The sequence below is a fragment of the Mesocricetus auratus genome, unplaced genomic scaffold (genome assembly GCF_017639785.1).
Source record: "Mesocricetus auratus isolate SY011 unplaced genomic scaffold, BCM_Maur_2.0 Super-Scaffold_4256, whole genome shotgun sequence".
NCBI lineage: Eukaryota > Metazoa > Chordata > Mammalia > Rodentia > Cricetidae > Mesocricetus > Mesocricetus auratus.
Window position 1 is genome coordinate 54,333,501 of NW_024429182.1, and position 20,188 is coordinate 54,353,688.

Sequence of the window (20,188 nt, forward strand, 5' to 3'; positions counted from 1 at the left end):
CAGGGCAGTCGGCTGTGCTGTGCGAAGCTGGAGGCAGGGATCAGAGTGATTGGCAATGAACCAAGGAACGCCAAGTATTTCCGGCAACACCAGGGCTGAAGGAGACAGGAAGGACCCTCCCTTGGAGCCCAGTAAGAGAGCTGGCCCTGTTGTACCTAGACTTTTGACTTCTGAACCCCTAGGTCTGGGAAAGAATAATCTTGTTAAAATCTCAGGTTAGGGTGTGAATGCTGTGCCTTGTACCTGGCACCTGGTCCTCAGTGGGAATGTTCCCTCCTGTGTCCTGTGTGTTCCTGGAAGAAGTAGAGAAGCCAGGTGTCCATATAGCTAGGTCCAATGGCTGCCAGTGCCCAGGAGAGGGGAAGGTTTCACTTTTGGTAAGGCCCTTGCAACCAATCCTCACCTCCTGAGTAGAACGAAAGGTAATTTTAAAAAGCAAGCATGTGGTCAAACTTTTAGTTTCTGAACTGGTTGCTTCCTTGATGCTTAAACAAACTTATTTACTGACCCTGCAGGTACCCAGCAGTAGGCAGGCCTCTCCTCTTCATGGCCACCACTGCCCCTTGTCCACATAGCCTGCCCCAGGTCTTCAGCACCTTCTCAGAGGCCATCCATGGGCATCGGCCTTGGCAAACATTGATGGGAGGTCCTCTGCAGCTGCCCTTTGCTGACCTGACCTTGGCCAGAGCCTTCCATTACTAGCCCTGGAAACCTGTGTGCTGAACCCAGCCCTCACACCTTGGGTACGTGGCTGGATGTGACCCTGTCTCGGGCATCCCTGTTGTGGGTTTTGTTTTTTTCTTGGCAATACTAAAAATGCCTCCAAATGCTGTGCAGCCACAGGGTTCCAGAGAACCCCGTACTCATCACGATGGAGATACTCGGCAGCCTCAGGGTTATCTCAGCAATGACTTACTGCTGTAGTTGCTGAGACTTAATTCACAGTCTTTCTCGGGTGGCTAGGAGGAGTCCCTGTTGCTTAGGACTTTGTGTTGACTTACCTCTCAGAGGGTGAGGGAGTCCTTGGGGGCACTCTGCTGGACTCTTCCATGTGATGGCAGAGGCTCCTGAGCCAGAGGGCAGCCCCTCAAACCTCCACAGCCCTCTCCCCACCTTCCCTACTCTCTAGTTGTGTTTGATGGCTACAGTTTGAGATAGTTGGTTCTTTGTTGGTCTTGTTCTTTGTGGTCTCTGCCCTGTGACCCTGGGAGTGTAACAGGGTCTCATGAATCTGTTGTCCCCACTTCTTCCTTGGATAGCTGGTCTAGGCCAGGGCTAAAGTAGCTATCCATAGATATTGGTGGTGTGATCAAGCTGGCCTGAATGCTACTGCCAAATCCCTGTATTCACTCCTCGGGTGGCTCAAGGGATCGTATCTTCCTTCTTGCTGCTGTGTGGCCCTTAAACCAGGAGCTTGGCCTCTCTGTGTACTAGGTCCCTCAACTGTATGTACTTCATGGCATAGTCATCCCTGATGTGAAGATGGGCCTCATATAGGTGACTGCATTAGGATTGTGGGGACAGGGTTAGCAAAAACAGGTTCAAATGTGCTTTTGGGAAGAAGAGTCAGTTTCCACTGGGGATCAGTGCTTCCTGAGGTGTTCATGGAAGTACTGTGGAACCCAGGGGACAGTTGGGAAATACTGTCTGTCCCATACATAGACCCTGACAGTTATGGCCCTTCCTGGGCATCTTCTATAAGCAGACATCTCTTTCCATCATGTTGACTAAGCCTCTTGACATCTGGTTCAGTGGTAGAGCCAGAAAGTGACTCAAACACCATGAGGCCAATGAAGAAATAAGCCCGGAAACTGGGCCCTGCCAGATGCTCATGTCAGGTGGGCTCTGCCCCTGGGCTGTGTCTCCATGTTGGTTTGAACCTGGTTCTGGACACAGCATTGTACAAAAGGGCCCATACCAGTCCCTGTGAGACTGTGAGGTAAGCGTATTGTTGGCCTGTTCACAGAGACACATAATTCAGAAGGTGGTGTGCAACCTGGGCCTCGAAGGACAGGTCAGTGGTTAACAGAACATGTTGGGAATGGAGCCCAGAGGGGGAAAATCTGTTGAAATTCCCAATTCTGCTCCTTGCCCCAGCATGTACCTTTCTCAAGCATCCTGGGTTTGGGTCAAGGGTCTCTGTTGCTGTTGGGCACTTAGGGGCTCCCACAAGTGCTACTTTGCCTCAGTTCTTTATCTGATGCCTCAGTTTCCCCTGGAAGCTGTTGTGTAGGTAGCTATAAGGATCTGAGCCTCACCAAGCAGCCAGAGTGGTTAGGGATGGTGTTCCTGGGGCTGCAGAGCCTGGCATTAGCTCATATTTGAAAGGAGATTTTGGAGGGAGGACAGTCCTGCTAATGTCCCTGCACTAAGCCCAAGGCCCCAAAGTGTCACAGCTTCTCTACTGCCCGCAGGTTCTCAGTGTCTAGTGCCAAGTTGACTTTTGACAATTCACAGTGACTCTGAGTTATATTGGAAGTGTATTCCTTGCCTGTCTCCTGTGGGACCCCCGTCTATAGACCCTGTTTGGAAAGCAGCCTTTCTCAAGGCCCTGCTCTGCAGAGGCCATAGTGGCCATGCTGGATCCTGGCCGCAGTGGGAGGAACGTGTGAGTCTGGGCTCAGGTGAGAAGACGCCTGGCCCCGGGGGTGCCTTTTGTCTCCCTCAGTTGCCTGGTGTGTCCAGTAGTCTTACGTTTGGTGTCAGTGCTTGTGCTTGTACAGCAGATGTCTAGGGGGATGTCTGAGCTTGGGACCCAGCACTGTGCATGTCATAACTGAGTGCAGGTCCCTTGACACAGACTCCTATCCCTGACTGGGAGCTGGGGACCGAACGAGACAGGGGCACCTGCTGAAAGCTGTTTCGAAGGTGGATGGAGGAGGAGATTGGGCCTGGCAGTTGTGGCCTGGAGCCCCGTGTTTCCAGTGGGATTGTTCACAGAGGCTGGCTGTGGTCGGAATATGGACAAGAGGACTAGCAAAAACAACTCTCACACTAGTGGAAGCCAGATGGCCTGCCTAGAGGGCTTCTAGCTGGTTGTTGAGCCTCTCTGTGCTTTAGTGTTATCTCCTGTAAAACAGGAAAACCAGCGTCAGCCTCACAGAACCCATCAGCCACTATTGTAGTCTGAGGGCCTGGCTGAGACATGCCTGGATAGCCCGCCCCACTGCAAGTCCAAGCTCTTATGCTGCCTCAGCCACAGGGACTGACCTCTAACCTTACTGCTTATGTCTCCATAGGGGCTGAGGAAGTGCTGCTGCTGGCCCGGAGGACGGACCTGAGAAGGATCTCTCTGGACACACCTGACTTCACAGACATAGTGCTGCAGGTGGGCGACATCCGGCATGCCATTGCCATCGACTATGACCCGCTGGAGGGCTACGTGTACTGGACAGATGATGAGGTGCGGGCTATCCGTAGGGCGTATCTGGATGGGTCAGGCGCACAGACACTTGTGAACACTGAGATCAATGACCCTGATGGCATTGCTGTGGACTGGATCGCCCGGAACCTCTACTGGACAGATACAGGCACTGACCGGATTGAGGTGACTCGCCTCAATGGCACCTCCCGAAAGATCCTGGTATCTGAGGACCTGGACGAACCTCGGGCCATTGTGTTGCACCCTGTGATGGGGTAAGACTGGGACTACAGGGGGCTCTGGAACATTCCCTTGCACCCCAATCCCTGAGATACGATTCCTAATATGCAGAGAGTTCTGAGCCAGTGAACAGGGCATGTTTTAAAAGAATATTTCTCAGATAAGCTCCCAGTGCTGCTGAGGCAGCTGCTCCTTGACTTTGAGGAGTTTGAGCCAGGCCATCAGGTAGTGGGTGAGAGAGCCTGGGGGGCTGGGCGATGGTTCATTTGGTAAGGTTCCTGTCTTGTAAGTGTATGAACCCAAGTTGATCCCGAAAATCCACATTAAACAGCAAACAAACAAAACCCACCAAAGTACTGGGATGCAGCTCAGGAGATTGCTTAGCAGGTAAGTGCTTGCTTTGCAGATACGAGGATGAGCATTTCAGTCCCCTGAAACCTATATAAATGCCAAGTGCACATAGCTGGGATGGAGCCTTTGAGAATGCAGCATCTCTGCCTGGTGGTGAACTTTAACCTGAGCTAGACTTTAACTGAGCAGACCTTGATGGGGAGCTGCCATGAAGCTCTGGGGGTGATGCTGGGATGGGACCAGAAGAGTCTGCTTAGTGAATGGTGTGAACCTGTGTCTGGAGGACAGCAACTGGTCTAGAGTAACAGCTGCAGTCTTCTGAACACTGTAAGCACCAAGTGTGTTTCCGCTTTCACAGACTGAGCATAGCAGGTACTGCAGATGCCTCCAGGTGCTGGTGCTGTATCCTGCCTACCTGTGAGGCCGTGTAAGTCAGAGAGGTTGGAGGGGTTATGTGTGGAGATCTAGATGCAGGGTTGGTAGCAGATCCTTGGGGCAGCGGCTGATACTGGAGTGTGGGGGACGGTTCAAGGCAGCAGTGGTCCTTTGACCCTGGGCCCAATAGTAGGCAGAAGAATTTGTTCTGTGGTCGTGGCCAAAGAGCAGTGTTGTTCCAAAGAGGATGGATACAAGGAGCTGTGGGCTAACCGAAGCTCTCAGAAGCAGGGGTCTGGTGGTCAGCTCAGGAGATGGGTCGGGAAGCTTAGGACCTCCTACCAGCTACAGCACCATGAACTCAGTGAGGTCACAGCCCCGTGGGCCACAGTGTTCTCATGCATGAAATGAGATGGGAAGCCGATGCCAGGCTCTTTACCAGCCTGTGACTTCTGAGCCTGCGGATCCAGGGACGTGTGGGAGCCAGTGAAGTGTGTGTGATCCCAGGGAAGAATGTTCCAGACAGAGGTGACAGGAGACAAGACTGTGTCCTGTACCCAGAGTGGCCTGGATTTTCTTGTATTAAAACTTCTGTCCTCACCAGGCGATGGTGGCACTCAGGAGGCAAAGGCAGGTGGATCTCTGTGAGTTCAAGGCCTGCTTGGTCTATAGAGCGAGTTCTAAAACAGCCAAGGCTACACAAAGAATCCTGTCTCAAAACCAAAAACCAAAACCAAACAAATCAAAAAACTTCTGCCCTTTGCTTGCCCTTCAGCTTTATCCTTGGGTTGAGAACAGGTCACACATCCTGAGTATACGGGAGCTTTGCTTCCCACTGTCCTGCTCCCTGATGCTCTAGACAAGGCTGCCCCAGACCCTGTACAGGGTCACTTCCAGAGCTCTCCTATGGGCGCCCAGTGCTGCCCTGTGTGTGGCGGTGTCCTGATGTTCCCATCAAGCTGTAGGCTGTGTTGGCCAGCAGGCGGGGGGAGATGAGGTCCTCTGAACTAGGGTGTAGTAGGGGCAGAACAGACACCATCATGGTCATTTTTTTTCTCTAGCCTCATGTACTGGACAGATTGGGGGGAGAACCCCAAAATTGAATGTGCCAACCTGGATGGGCGAGATCGGCATGTCCTGGTGAACACCTCCCTTGGGTGGCCCAACGGACTGGCTTTGGACCTGCAGGAGGGCAAGCTGTATTGGGGGGATGCCAAGACTGACAAAATCGAGGTGAGCAAAGCATATGGGGCAGGGGTGTGCCTTGGGGGTGGGTGTCCAGGTATAAGAAGCCACTCCATATAGTGTGGGCGGTATGTGAGCAGACTCTTCTTTGTGGTCCCTGAGCCCCAAGTTTCCTGCAGAGGCCAGTCCTGGACACCCTGCAGGCCATGCCGTGTGTTTGCCAGAGACGTCAGTAGATGACTGTGTCCAGCTGTATGGCTGAATGGAATCCTCAAAGAAATAACTTATGATAGGTTTATATGGCTCAGTTGGTAGAGTGCTTACCCAGCATTTGGGGAGCCCTGAGTTCAATCCCCAGGATCACACACATAAGTTCAGGGTCATTCTTGACTTCATAATGAGTTTGAGCACCTGGGATATTAGAGACCCTGTCTAAAAAACAATTCCAAACCAAACAAAAATGGATGTGGTCGCACATGTCTTTAATTCTAGCACGTGGAAATCAAAGGCAGATGAGGCTAGCCTAGTCTATATGGTAAGTTCCAGGCTAGCTAGGGCTGCATAGTGAGTCCCATCTCAAATAACAACAAGTATACGGGGTCTGAGTGATGGTTCAGTGGGGCAAAGTGGCTTCTCACAGCATGAGTTCTGATTCTTGGAACCCACCTGCTGGAAGAAGAGAGCCAACTCCTGCAAGTTGTATTTTAACCTCCACATATGAGCAGTGTCACATGTTTGTGCCCTACACCTTTACATGCACAAAATAAAAAACTGATTTAAAAGTTATTAAATATGTAATCTCTTAAAAATTATTTCTGGGGCTGGAGAGATGGCTCAGAGGTTAAGAGCACTGCATGTTCTTCCAGAGGTCCTGAGTTCAATTCCCAGCAACCACATGGTGGCTTACAACCATCTATAATGAGGTCTGAAGCCTTCTCCTGGGGTACAAGCATGTACACAGATGAAAAACAAAACAAAACAAAACAAAATTATTTCTGACCAGGCGGTGGTGGCATGCGCCTTTAATCCCAGCACTTGGGAGGCAGAAGCAGGCAGATCTCTGTGAGTTTGAGGCCAGCCTGGTCTACAGAGTGAGTTCCAGGACATGCTATAGAGAAACCCTGTCTAGAAAATTTGAAAAAAAAATAGGGAGTGGAAAGTGGCGGGAGAGGAATGAAGCTGCAGTCAGGGCCAGTGCTTTCTGGTGATTCATTCTGTCTATCTGAGGAGTTCTGTGCTGGCTCTGAAACAGGAGGCAGGAGGATTAGCATGAGTTTGAGGTCATCCTGAGCTACATGGTGAGTCCTAGGTCTTTTTGGGCTATGTGACAAGATCCCGTCTCAAGACAAAGCAACCAAAAATACTGGTTCTCAGGTGTCCTCCATGCAGCTTAAGACTGTGTGAGCCAGCGACTCACTGCTCTGAGTGTGGCGGGCTGTAGCACCGCAGGCGGAGGATGTGGAACTGACTGCAGCCTCCTCAAGCCAACTGTTCACTAATGCCAATGTGTCTTTGACAGAGCAACTTGGGTACTTTTGATGGGTACTCTCTGCCAGGTGACTCTTTCAGCATCACAAGAAATTCTTTTACCCTGCTTGGTATATCCTGCTTTTTCTGGTAGCTTCTTGTTGCTCCTTGTGTGTAGTGTCCCTAGTTGCCAATATCACCATTGAGGACACTCTCCTTATGGCTCCTGGAGATGGTCAGAGCTGGAGAAGAGGCAGTGTCTGAAACTTTGTTTCTTGGGGAGCAGGGGTCGTCAGTGCTGTGGGTCATATGATGAGAGATGTCCTTTTCTTGGAAACCCAGAGAGACCTAGCTGCCTTGTAATCATTTCTCTTGGAGTTTCCAGTTGATAATCTCCTTTTAAAATTTTGTTTATCTACTTAATTATTTTTTAAGGTATGAGTGCTCTATCTTCATATATGCCTGCATGCCAGAAGAGGGCATCAGATAGCATTATAAATGGCTGTGAGCTACCATGTGGTTGCTGGGAATTAAACTCAGGACCTCTGGAAGAGCAGCCATTGCTCTTAACTGCTGAATCATCTTTCCAGACACTCCCCCTTAAAAAAATAGTTTTGTTGCTCAAAAGAGTTTGAAAATGCCAGTCTTCTGGGCTAGTGAGCCAAAGCCAGTCTCTCTCTCCAGGGCAGCTGAGGAGACTTAATCTTTGGTACCATAGTTGCCAGCGGGAGTGTGACAAGGAGGCCTGGCACCCGCAGATGCTGGCATACATAGCTGTGTTCCGGGTTGTATGATATCATTGCTGTCTCTTTCCAGAGTACTTCCTCACCTGGAGAGCCAGCCCCATGCCAGGTCGCAGCCACTCCTCATGTTTCTGGTCCCTCAGCACCTGGTGACACCTCTCACCTTTTGTCTCTGTGACTTGATTTCTTGGCTGTATTTCCTGTGACTAAACCCCTCTCTAGTCTAGATAATAGCATTTACGTCTGGCTTTGTTGGGAGCAAAGTGTACTAGGTCTCCATGCTGTATCATGTACAGACAGCGTTTCCTCCTTTGGTGCAGGTTCCGTGCCCGTGCGTGGTGCGTGGTGGACCCTGCAGCCCTTCCCACCAGTCCTTCCTCTTGTCTGTCTGTCAGGAAAGATTGCTGTGGATATTCGTGTATACGTTTTTAGCCTGAATACCATTTCTGCTTTCCCTTGAGTATGTGTCTGGGACTGGAATTGCAGGTCAGATGGCATTTACAGTGAGATTTACTCACAATCATTTGTAACTACAGTTCCAGGGCTTTGCTGACCTCCACAGGCACTGCACACGTGGTGGAAAGGCATAAAACATTTGTACAGTGCATGGCTAATCCTAGGCAGAGGCACGTAGATCTCTGTGAGTTTATGGCCAGCCTGTCTACATAGCATGTTCCATGCTTACCAGAGCTACAGAGAATGATCCACCCCTCTCCCAACACAACCACCATAGAACATTTCTGTAATGTCTTTTTTTAAATATTATTTTTTAAACAATTAATTTATTTGTATTTCATGTGCATTGGTGTTTTGCCTGCATGTCTGTCTATTTGAGGGTGTCAGATCCCTTAGTACAGGAGTTACAGACAGTTGTGTGCTGCCATATGGGTGCTGGGAATTGCACTCAGGTCCTCTGGAAGAGCAGTCAGTGCTCTTAACCGCTGAGCCATCTCTCTAGCCCCATTTCTGTAATTTCTATTCCCACACAGTAGAGCATGTAAGAATTGCTTATTGCCAATCTCATTTTCTTCCATTTCTGAGAGGCCCGTAATCTGTACCAAGGGCAATGCATGGGGTATGGCTCCCTCGTTACAGGGAGACTCTGCCACTATGCAAGCCCAGATCCAGTCTTGTCTTCACCCTGGGTGTGGCTTGACCTGGCCAGGAAAGCTCTGACCTCTCATTTTGTATCAGGGAGTAGGAGACAATCTGAGCCATCTGGCATGTTCCCCTCTTCCTCTTAGTATCTCTGTGGGCTTCTTTCACTGTTGAGAATGGATCCAGGAAGGTGCTCTCTACCACGGTTCACTGTTTCATGTTTGGAAGTTTAGTCTTATAAGTTGCATTAGGAATATGGCTCAGTTGGTAGAATTCTTGTCTAGCATGCACGAGGCCCAGGGTTCCATCCCAAAGCATGATATAAACTAAATATAGTGGTGTACACCTATAATTCCAGCATTAGGGAGGCAGAGGCAGGAGAATCGGAAGTGGTGAACCTAAGGCCAGTCAACCTGAGGCCAGTCTGGACTATATGAGATCCTATCTCAAGAGAAAAGATAGTAAAGGAAGGAATAATGAATAGAACAAGGGATTGGAAAGATGGCTCAGCAGATAAAGGTGCTGTCATCAAGCCAGTAATAACCTATACTCAAAGCCTTGGAACCCACATAAGGGAAGGTGAGAACTGATTCCTGAAAATTGTCCCAACTTCCATACTCATGTGCTTGCCCACACAGCAGACACACAGAATTTGAGAACATACAAGAGATAATGCCGACCTCTGGTAGGTTGAAACTAGAGTCTTTTCTTTGTTCAGGTGAGAATCTTCTAGCCTCATCAATCCTTTCCCAGCGCCTGTTCTGCCTGTCCTGAATTACAGGGTCCCTATGTCACCCGGAGCCCTGCCTGTCACTGCCCTCTTCTGTCACCCACTCTCCTCTCTTCTCCCCAGGTTGGGGAGCTCAGTGTGCTAATGGTGTGTGCTGAGGGCCAGTTATTCCCCCAGGTGTTTAACCCGCAACTGGTGGCCTATGTACCACCTCTGTCTGTCTTTTCATGGGAATATAAGAATGAACTCTGGCCTGACCGTGGTGGCTCACGCCTTTAAACCCAGCACTTGGGAGGCAGAGGTAGCTAGATCTCTTGAGTTCAAGGCCAGCCTGGTGTGTACGCATCAAGTTCCAGGGAAACCAAGACTACACAGAAAACTCCTGGAAAACAAAACAAAGCAATGAACTCTGGCTGTGTGAACTGAAGCTGGCTGTTACTGCCCTCTGCTGCTCACTTGACATCATTGAGCCTCCAGTCAAGATGCCCCCCCCTCCCATCCTGTCCCGTCCCCACCCCCAACAAACAAACAACTGCCTTTGCCAAACCTGGGCAGATGCTCTCACAGCAGCTCTGATGGCTTCCACATTGTTTTCAATGGCTTTAGATAGGAGCTCAGCTTTGGTCCTTTGTTTTATTATTTTTCCAGGGTGGGTTAGCGATTGATTAGTCTGGTCTCCTGCTGCAGGTGGAAACTGAGGCCCATGGGGTGCAAGGACACCAAGTAGAGTGGAGGCTGCCCCCTGGCAGTAGGCCCTGGAACTGCAGTCTTCCTTGCTGAATCAGCACTTTCACCTCTTGCTGTTGAACTATAGTGGTTTAGTGTTAGGGCTCAGCCTGCCTGCTCTCCTGATGAGCAAGAGGCCAGCCCAGGCTTGCCTGTAATTACCTGGTGTGTTTCATCATCTTGTCCTGAGAGCCCAGAGCCTGGGATGTTGCCGTTGCTGCTGCTGGTCTTTGTGGATCACTAGAGTCCCATTTATCCTGTGGCTTTAAAAAACAGTAACAAAAACCCAACAATACAAACAAACTGGGTCTCAGGATGCTCTTAAAATGACTACGTAGCTAAGGATGGTATTGAACCTTTTATCTTTCTTCCACCTCCTGAGTGCTAGGATTGTCCGTATGCCCTACCAATTAGTTTATTGGTGCTTGGGATCAAACTCAGGGTCTCTTGTATGCCAGAAATGCCCTCCACCAGCTGAGCCACACTCCCAGTCTTAGTGTCTGCTTTTGATCATCAGAGCCTTTTCCAGAAGAAGACTTGGTTTTCCGTATCAGGGTGGACAGGGAAGGAGAGTACCATAGGTCTGTAGGTTAGGGTTATAACTAGGGGTGCCTGTCCAGGTTGTGGGGTGGCCTGACCCTTTGAAATTGTGTTAGCTGTCCACCTCTGCACCTGTATCAGGCATTGCTATTAGATCTCAGGAAGCCTTCCTACAGTGCTCGTCCTGGCCTGAGCTCCGTTCCTTGGTGCTCCACGCCCCAGTGCATGCCTCATCAGCACTCAGGGAAAGAATTCCCATTCACAGCATCCACACCCAGTTTAGGGAGGTTCTAGGAACAGCTCTCAGTCCATCAGTCAAGGATGTGGGAAATGCCATTTGTACCATAACACCTGACACCTCATGGCACCGGGCTAGGTACCGATGCTTTGGAAGCTCCAGGGCAGCTCATGCCTGAGGCAGGCCTCATAGGCTCTTGGTACAGCCCCTGCCCATCCAGGCCCGTGTCTCTGCCAACACACAGGTGATCAACATGGATGGGACAAAGCGGCGGACCCTGCTAGAGGACAAGCTCCCACACATTTTTGGGTTCACACTGCTGGGGGACTTCATCTACTGGACCGACTGGCAGCGGCGCAGTATTGAGAGGGTGCACAAGGTCAAGGCCAGCCGGGATGTCATCATTGATCAGCTGCCTGACCTGATGGGACTCAAAGCGGTGAATGTGGCCAAGGTTGTCGGTGAGTCCAGGGAAGCTCTGAGCCATGCCTCAGCTTGGCTAATTGGCGCCAGGAAAGGTGACGGGTTCAGACCTGGCTTTGGTGTGCAGAAGGGTATCCTACTCTGAGGATGGTCAGGACAGGAAATGATGACTGTCTGGCTAAGGATAGGGGGGAGTAGGGGTGACATGTTGCTCAGAGAAACAGTGTTGGTAGTAGTCAAGGATTAGACAGTTGGGAATAACTATGGCGGATGTGACTTCTCAGTGAGTACCAACCCTGATAAGAACATCAGTGCCTATGGCCAAGTGTATGCTAATCCTAGTTCCCACCCCATGGACAATGGGGCAGAGAGAGAAAGCCCAGTGAGTAGCAGGCAGTTGAACCCAGAACTCACTGTATCTACCTTGCCCTTGTGGCTGAGCTGGGCTGGGACTCTCAAACCCACTTTTTCCCTGAAAGGCAGGATGGTCAGTTTTCACTTAGGAGAGCTTTATTTGGCTTGTTGGGTTGTCTTTTGAGGACTCCAAATGCAGGTTCATAAGTTCCACTTGGATAGAAACGTCCAGGTGGGGGCCAGGGACTGTTCCACAGAGCAGGGGCTCTGTCCCGTCTGTTCTGTCACTCCCATGCCTGGTGCCACACCTGCATGTCTCAGGTACTGGAAACTGCCTGATAAAGAAATGCAAGAAGAGGCCCCAGTGCTGTGGCCACTTGCTTGTACTCCACAGGTAGGTGTGATGTTAGAGAGGTGGCGCAGGGTTCAGAGGGCCTCCTAGTCTTCTGGAGGACCCAGGTTCTGTTCCCAGTACAACCACCTGGGACTTTAGCTTGAGGCTCGCCCAACACCTCCTTCTGACCTCCAGAATTTGCATTTATGTCTCTGTCTCTCTCTCTTTCTCTCTCTGCCCCCCGCCCCCATACACACACAAAATAAAGCAAGAAAAAGCAAAACCAAGCCCAAATCTTTGGGCTAGTGAGATAGTTCAGTGAGTAAAGGTGCTTCCTGCCAAACCTGATACCCCGAGTTCAACACTCAGCTCACATGGGGGAAGCAGAAACCAATACCCAGAAGTTGTCTTCTTACTTCCACATGTGTGCTGTAGCATGTGCATTTGTGTGCATATGCATATCTGCCTGTGCATGTGCTGGCATGTATGAGCACATGCAAACACACACACACACACACACACACACACACACACACACACACACAGAGGGAGGTGATTGAGCTTGGATTTGAGTGATCAGGCAGGGTGTGATGGGCAGAAGAGACACCTAAACAGAGGCAGCATGGTCCCAGCAGGAAGGCAGGATGGGTGACCATGGGTGTGGCTTGTGCCTTTTGTCACTGTGATAGACACACAGCAACCCAAAGGACTGACGGGTTCCATTTCACTAGCCACCTGGGGGAAATGCGCTTGTCATGCACAGGAGGCAGAAGACCAGGCCCACCTGTATCTGTTGGGAAGAAGATGAGAATAAAGCTAGCCTCCCTGGCGGAGAAGAAGTTGGGCCTGTGCCCCCCCCATCTTGTGATAAGGGGAAAAAGTCTTTTTTAAAATTATTTTTCCTTAAATTCCTAACACTAAGTTGCTTCTAGCAGCAATTTGGAAGCAGAATGAGGTAACAGGCTGGTCCAAAATCGGTGAGTGACAGTTTCTGTCTGCTTTAATAGAAACGTGCTATCCATGGCACACCTGAGTTTTACTGGTTGCCAAGGGAGTCAGTGAATCAGAGATCATTCTGCAGGATAAGAGCCAATCCACTACGCAGGGTCAGAGTTGAGAAGCCACAGTTGAGCAGACGTTGACGTGTAGTACCGTCACTCCTCAGTGGGCTGGCTGTAGCCCAGGCCACGCCACCCCTGATTTGCTGTACTGGGTTGCCACTATCAACAGACTTGTGATACCTGGGACAGGGGCCTGGCGGTGGTGGGACCCTGCTGTCTTGTCACTGCCAATTGACCGTACTAAGGAAGGCTTTAGCGGCCACCATCCATGCTTTTCCCGCCTCTCCTTCCTCTGTCTCCTTTTGGTGGGTGGCAGGAATACAGCCACGCACAGCTGTGAATGAGGCGTATCTCTCCTTGGCCAGTCTAGAGCCGTGTTTTCCTCACAGGAACCAACCCATGTGCGGATGGGAATGGAGGGTGCAGCCATCTCTGCTTCTTCACCCCTCATGCCACCAAGTGCGGCTGCCCCATTGGCCTGGAGCTGCTGAGCGACATGAAGACCTGCATTATCCCTGAGGCCTTCCTGGTGTTCACTAGCAGAGCCACCATCCACAGGATCTCCCTGGAGACGAACAACAACGACGTGGCCATCCCACTCACAGGTGTCAAAGAGGCCTCTGCACTGGACTTTGATGTGTCCAACAACCACATCTACTGGACAGATGTCAGCCTCAAGGTACCTAGTGCGAGGCTTCAAATGCCTGAGCTTTCTGAGGGATCTTGTCTGTGAAACTGCCATTGTGTGCTCTATATATGGCTTATTATTGTTGTTGTTGTTGTTATTATTAAAAAATTACCTTATTAGGGTGAGAGAGATGGCTCAGCAGTTGAGAATGCTTCCTTCTCTTCCAGAGGATCTGAATGCTATTCCTGGCATTCACGTCAGGTGGCTCACTATATCCTGTAGCTCCAATTCTGAGGGATCTGGAGTTGGGTAGTACTGTATACACAGGGTACACTTAAATGTACTCAGGCACACATAAAATGTTTTTAAGAATTAGGGGCAGAAGAGATGGCTCAGTGGTTAAGAGCACTGGCTGCTTGCTTGCTCTCCCAGAGGTTCCAGGTTCCATTTCCAGCACCCACATGGTGGTTCACAGCAATCTGTAACTCCAGTCCCAAGGGATCCATTGCCCTCCTCTGGCCTCAGCAGGTACTGCATGCATGTAGTGCACAGACATAAATTCAGAAAAAACACTCAAACTTAAAATAAAAGTGAACCTAAGGCCATTTTTAGATCTTAAGAAAATTAAAGTATTGAGAGGAAGATATTTTAGTGGTCAAAGAGCTTGCCATACAAATGGCAAATGTAAGAACCAGAGTTGCAGTTTCTTGGTGGGCGTGGCAGGCTGCCAGAACTCCCAGCCTCTGAAGGCAGAGGCAGGGGATACTTGTTGCAAGCTGGCCAGCTAGACTAGTTGTATAGGCAGTGACCCATGCTTTCCCATAGTTCATTACCTTGCATCTGTTTCCAGTCACAGTGCAGGTATCATTGTCCTGGATGGCAACCAGTGGAAGAGACTTGTCTCCTAAATGGGGTCTGTCGAACATGCTGGCTTTGATCACCTTTGCTGGATAGAGTGGTGCATGCCTGTAATTCTAATAATCAGGAGTCTGAGGCAAGAGGGTTGTTGTGACTTTGAGACCAGCCTGCTCTTTCCTTATTCAACAAAGGAGGTCTGTGGGGAGGGAGGAACAGAGAAACAAGATCACCTGTACCTCAGGCTACTATTTATTTGCTTGTGGTTATTTTCTTATTTATTTTTAATATTTATTTTTATTTACGTGTCTGTGGAGACCAGAAAAAGGTGTCACATGCCATATTTTACTGGATACATTATTCTTTGACTTGGCATCACTTATGTTGGTTTTGCAACAATTCCTTGATTATTGTACTAGCTGGCATGACTACTGATCTCTCCATTCCTTTGGGGTGACTCTGCCAACAGGAGACAGGTTCCATTCTATTCCAATTTGTATTGCTGTATATGTCCATGTAGAAATACAGAAGAGAGCTCCACCAGCTAGTATCGCATTTCCATGTTTGTCATGGAAATTCGGTGTCCGCTTCTGGTGACTCTGCCTTGCTACCACTTGCTAAATGCTTTGAACTTGGAGAGGACTTAGTGCGTTTTTGGCGAAGGGCAACATCTGGGAGAAGCTGGAACTGCAGTGACCACAGCTGCTGCCTCATCGCAAATTCCAGTTTTGTTTTTTTTTTTAAAGATTTATTTTATGTGTGAGTGTTTTGCCTATATTGTATGTATGTGTGCCACATGTGTGCAGAGCACTTGGAAGTCAAAAGATGAGGGGGTTTGGTGCCCTGAACTAGACTTACAAGTGGTTGAAGGCCATCATTTGGGTGTTGGGAGCTGTTTGTTCCTCTATAAGAGCAACAGTGCTCTTGACCCTTTACCTAACTCTGTAGCCTCACTTTTTCTTTTTTATGTATGTCACATTTTGTTTTAAATTATAATAGTGTGATTTCCCCCGTTCCATCTCCTCCCTCATCCACTTTCACAGTACCTCCTTGCTCTCACTCAAATTCATGACCTCTTTATTTTTATATATATCATAATTTTTATTTAACTTTTTACACATGTTACTCTCAGTTTCCTCTCCCTGCCCTCCTCCCCCAACCCCCATTTCTCCCAACCCCCCCATCCCACTCCATCCCCCCTCTACTCCCCAGGGAGGGAAAGGACTTCCATGAGGGATTTTCAGAGTCTGTCATATAATCCTGGGCAGGGCCTAGGTCCTCCCCCATGTGTCCAGGCTGAGAGAGCATCCCTCCATGTGGAATGGGCTCCCAGAGTCCATTTGTATGCCAGGAACAAATACTCACCTAATCTCCAAGGTCCCATAAATTGCCTAGGCCTCTTCTCTGACACCCAGGTTGGGGGAGGGGGTCTCTGGATCAGTTCCATGCTGGTCTCTCAGGGATCAGTCTGGGGTCCATGCATTCCCTGCTGTTTAGGTCAGCTGCCTCTGTGGGTTTCACCAGCTTAGTCTTGATTCCTTTGCTCATCACTTCTCTTTGCAACTGGGTTCCAGGAGTTCAGTTTGGTTTTTTTTGCTGTGGTTGTGTCTGCCTCTGTTTCTGTCAGCCCACTGGATGAGGGTTCTAGGATGGCATATAAGGTAGTCATCAATCTCATTGTCAGGGGAGGGCATTTAAGGTAGCCTTAATGCCAGCTGGTGTCATTATTGTAAATCTGTGAAGATCTCATTAGTGCCAGATCTCTCCTCCAACTTATAATGGCTCCCTTTATTATGGTGTCTCTCATCTTTCTCTCCTCTATTCTTGCCCTGACTCAACCTTCCTGCTCCCCCCCTCCCCTCCTCTTCTCCCCTTCTCTTCCTCCCATCTCCCTCTCCCTTCCCCTCCCCGCTGTTCCCAATCCAATTAGGAGATCTCCTCCTATAACCCTTCACCAGGTTACCATGCATATCTCTCTTAGGTTCCTCCCTGTACCCCAGACTTTCTGGCGGTGGGATTGTAGGCTGGCACTCTCCTGCTCCACGTCTAAAATCCATATATGAGTGAGTACATACCATGTTTGTCTTTTTGTGACTGGTGTGGGTTACCTCACTCAGGATGGTTTCTTCTAGTGCCATCCATTTGCCTGCAAATTTCAAGATTCCATTTTTTTTTTCCTGCAGAGTAGTACTCCATTATGTAGATGTACCACATTTTCTCTATCCACTCTTCAGTTGAGGGGCATCTAGGTTGCTTCCAGGTTCTGGCTATTACAAATAATGCTGCTATGAACATAGTGGACCAGATGTCCTTGTATATGAATGTGCATCTTTTGGGCATATGCCTAAGAGTGGAATTGCTGGATCTTGTGGTAGGCTGATTTCCATTTTCCTGAGGAATCTCCATACCAGTCTTCAAAGTAGCTGCACAAGTTGGCACTCTCACCAGGAGTGGAGGAGTGTTCCCCTTTCTCCGCATCCTCTCCAACATAAACTGTCATTTGTGTTTTTGATTTTAGCCATTCTGACAGGAGTGAGATGGTATCTCAGAATTGTTTTAATTTGAATTCCCTGATGGCTGAGGATGTTGAGCACTTTCTCAAGTGTTTCTCAGCCATTTTAGACTCCTGTATTGAGAATTTTCTATTTAGTTCTGCACCCCACTTTTTAATTGGATCCTTTGGTGTTTTGGAGACTTGTTTCTTGAGTTCTTTGTAAATTTTGGAGATCAGTCCTCTGTCAGATGTGGGGTTGGTGAATATTTTTTCCCATTCTGTGGGCTATCGTTTTGTCTTGCTGATTGTGTTCTTTGCCTTGCAGAAGCTTCTCAGTTTCAGGAGGTCCCATTTGTTAATTGTTGATCTCACTGTCTGTGCTACTGGTGTTATGTTCAGGAAGCTGTCTCCTGTACCAATTCGTTCAAGGGTACTTCCCACTTTCTCTTCTAAGAAGTTCAGTGTGGCTGTATTGATGTGGAGGTCTTTGATCCATTTGGACTAAAGTATTGTGCATGGTGATAGATATGGATCTATCTGCAGTCTTTTACATGCCAGCATCCAGTTACTCCAGCACCATTTGTTGAAGATGCTTTCTTTTTTCCATTGTATAGTTTTAGCTTCTTTGTCAAAGATCAGGTGTTCAAAGGTGTGTGGGTTGATATCAGAGTCTTCGATTCGATTCCATTGGTCTACCTGTCTGTTTTTGTGCCAATACAAAGATGTTTTCAGTACTATAGCTCTATAGTAGAGCTTGAAGTCAGGAATGGTGATGCCTTTTGAAGTTCCTTTATTGTACAGTGTTGTTTTGGTTATCCTGGGTCTTTTGTTTTTCCATATAAAGTTGAGGATTGTCCTTTTGAGGTCTGTAAAAAATTGTGCTGGTATTTTGATAGGGATTGCATTGAATCTGTAGATTGCTTTTGGTAAGATTGCCATTTTTACTATGTTGATCCTACCTATCCAAGAGCATGGGAGATCTTTCCATTTTCTGGTATCTTCTTTAATTTTTTTCTTTAAGGACTCAAAGTTCTTATTATACCGGTCTTTCACCTGTTTGGTTAGAATTACCCCAAGATATTTTATGTTGTTTTTGGCTATTGTAAAGGGTGATGTTTCTCTGATTTCTTTCTCATCCCCTTTATTGTATATTTATAGTAGGGCTACTGATTTTTTCTTTTGAGTTAATTTTGTATCCTGCCCCTCTGCTGAAGGTGTTTATCAGCTGTAGGAGTTCCCTGATAGAATTCTTTGGGTCGCTTACATAGACTATCATATCATCTGCAAATAGTGAAAGTTTGACTTCTTCCTTTCCAATTTGTATCCTCACTCTTTTTCTAATTGTTAGCAGTTCCAAAAGCTGTTTTGTGTTTGAAAAACTCCTTGATGTGCACATACGTATGTATTAGATTTTATTTTATTTATATACATGTATATCTGTGACTGTATGAGCATATATGTGTCCAGTACCCACAGAGGCCAGAAGAGGGTGTCAATTCCTCTGAAATAGTTACAAGGGCCTGTGAGCTGTGTGTAGGTGCCACCATCTGAATTCTGGTTCTCACAATTGAGCAGCAAGTGCTCTCAACCTCTGAACCATCTCTCAGTGCCAGTCTTTTATTAATTAATTAATTAATTAGGTTTTGCGAGACAGGGTTTCTCTGTATTGTTTTGGAGGCTGTCCTGGAACTTGCTCTGTAGTCCAGGCTGGCCTTGAACTCACAGAGATCTGCCTGCCTCTACCTCCCAAGTGCTGGTATTAAAGGCGTGTGTCCCAGCGCCCAGCTATAGTCTTTTATAGTTTTAATTCCTTCCCAGATTTAAGTATGATTACTGGTAGAGTGTTTTCTAGACTCTCAAATCTGTGTAAAATCACACACATGGACACGCACAAATATCCAAGTTGCTTTTTCTACAGAGCTCATCTTCCTGCCTTTTGGTTATTTGTTTGGAGACTCTGCTGTCTCCTGGGTTGATGTGTACAAAAGATGCTGGATCCTCACATGGCCCTTTCTATCCTCACCCTCCCAGACTATTAGCCGAGCCTTCATGAATGGGAGCTCAGTGGAGCATGTGATCGAGTTTGGCCTAGACTACCCAGAAGGAATGGCTGTGGACTGGATGGGCAAGAACCTCTATTGGGCTGACACAGGGACCAACAGAATTGAGGTAGCCCGGCTAGATGGGCAGTTCCGGCAGGTGCTTGTGTGGAAAGACCTTGACAACCCCAGGTCTCTGGCGCTGGATCCCACTAAAGGGTAAGCACTGTTTTTGTCTGTCACATGATCCAGGCCCCTCCCATCTGTTCACAAGTGCCTCTGCGTTGAAGTGACTGGCCCCACCTCTCTAGACTTTGTGCCTATAGTTATACTACTTGCCAGCTGTACCCTGGAAGATTGTCTTTTTCACTCTTAGATAAGAAACTTAGGGCAGCATTGAAGGTGCTGTCAGCCACAGAACTCTGGCTGCTCTCACATGGGCTGTCTTAAGTAACACTTAGGCTGTCCTGGGAACTGGGGCCTGGTGGGCCAAGTGCAGTCTCTTTCTAGTCCCAAGTATCCCTTTTAGTGCAGGATACATCCTCACTCCGTAGAGCATCCATATTATCATGGGGAACAATGGAACCCTGCTCCCTGCCTGGAACACAGGCAGGATGGCAGGAGGAAGACAAATGCCCAGATGCTAACAAAGACCAAGAAAACTTTTCAAACCTTAGAGTGTGAACATCCTTCTCAGATATGCAGGGGAAGAGGAGGAGGAGGCCCCCTCTGCGCTGGGTTATCCCTGGTCAGGTTTTCCACTCTGTGAGAGAAGGGCCATCCATCTGAATTTGCCCACATCTCTCTTGATTGACAGCTGCCTTAGTTAAGATATGTTGCCTGCTTAGACAGCCTTGTCTGATGGCTTCCCCTGCTTGTCCTGTTTGGCTGCATGGGGTTCTTCCTGGACGGTGGGGAGAGCCAGAGCTATGGCTGAAGCTCAACT

The 20,188-nt window shown here is 48.6% G+C and overlaps 1 protein-coding gene and 1 pseudogene across 1 annotated transcript in view; one reads left to right on the plus strand and one right to left on the minus strand.

The window, feature by feature from the left end:
* The window catches only part of Lrp5 (LDL receptor related protein 5), a 104,253-nt gene that overhangs the window by 51,657 nt on the left and 32,408 nt on the right, over positions 1 to 20,188 (plus strand). The window contains exons 6-10 of the mRNA XM_005064097.4: positions 3,240 to 3,636; positions 5,389 to 5,560; positions 11,299 to 11,515; positions 13,616 to 13,905; positions 19,235 to 19,461. Coding sequence (XP_005064154.1) covers positions 3,240 to 3,636; positions 5,389 to 5,560; positions 11,299 to 11,515; positions 13,616 to 13,905; positions 19,235 to 19,461 — 1,303 coding nt within the window. The remainder of the gene's footprint in view (positions 1 to 3,239; positions 3,637 to 5,388; positions 5,561 to 11,298; positions 11,516 to 13,615; positions 13,906 to 19,234; positions 19,462 to 20,188) is intronic.
* On the minus strand, positions 15,075 to 15,380 carry LOC101833969 (annotated as a pseudogene).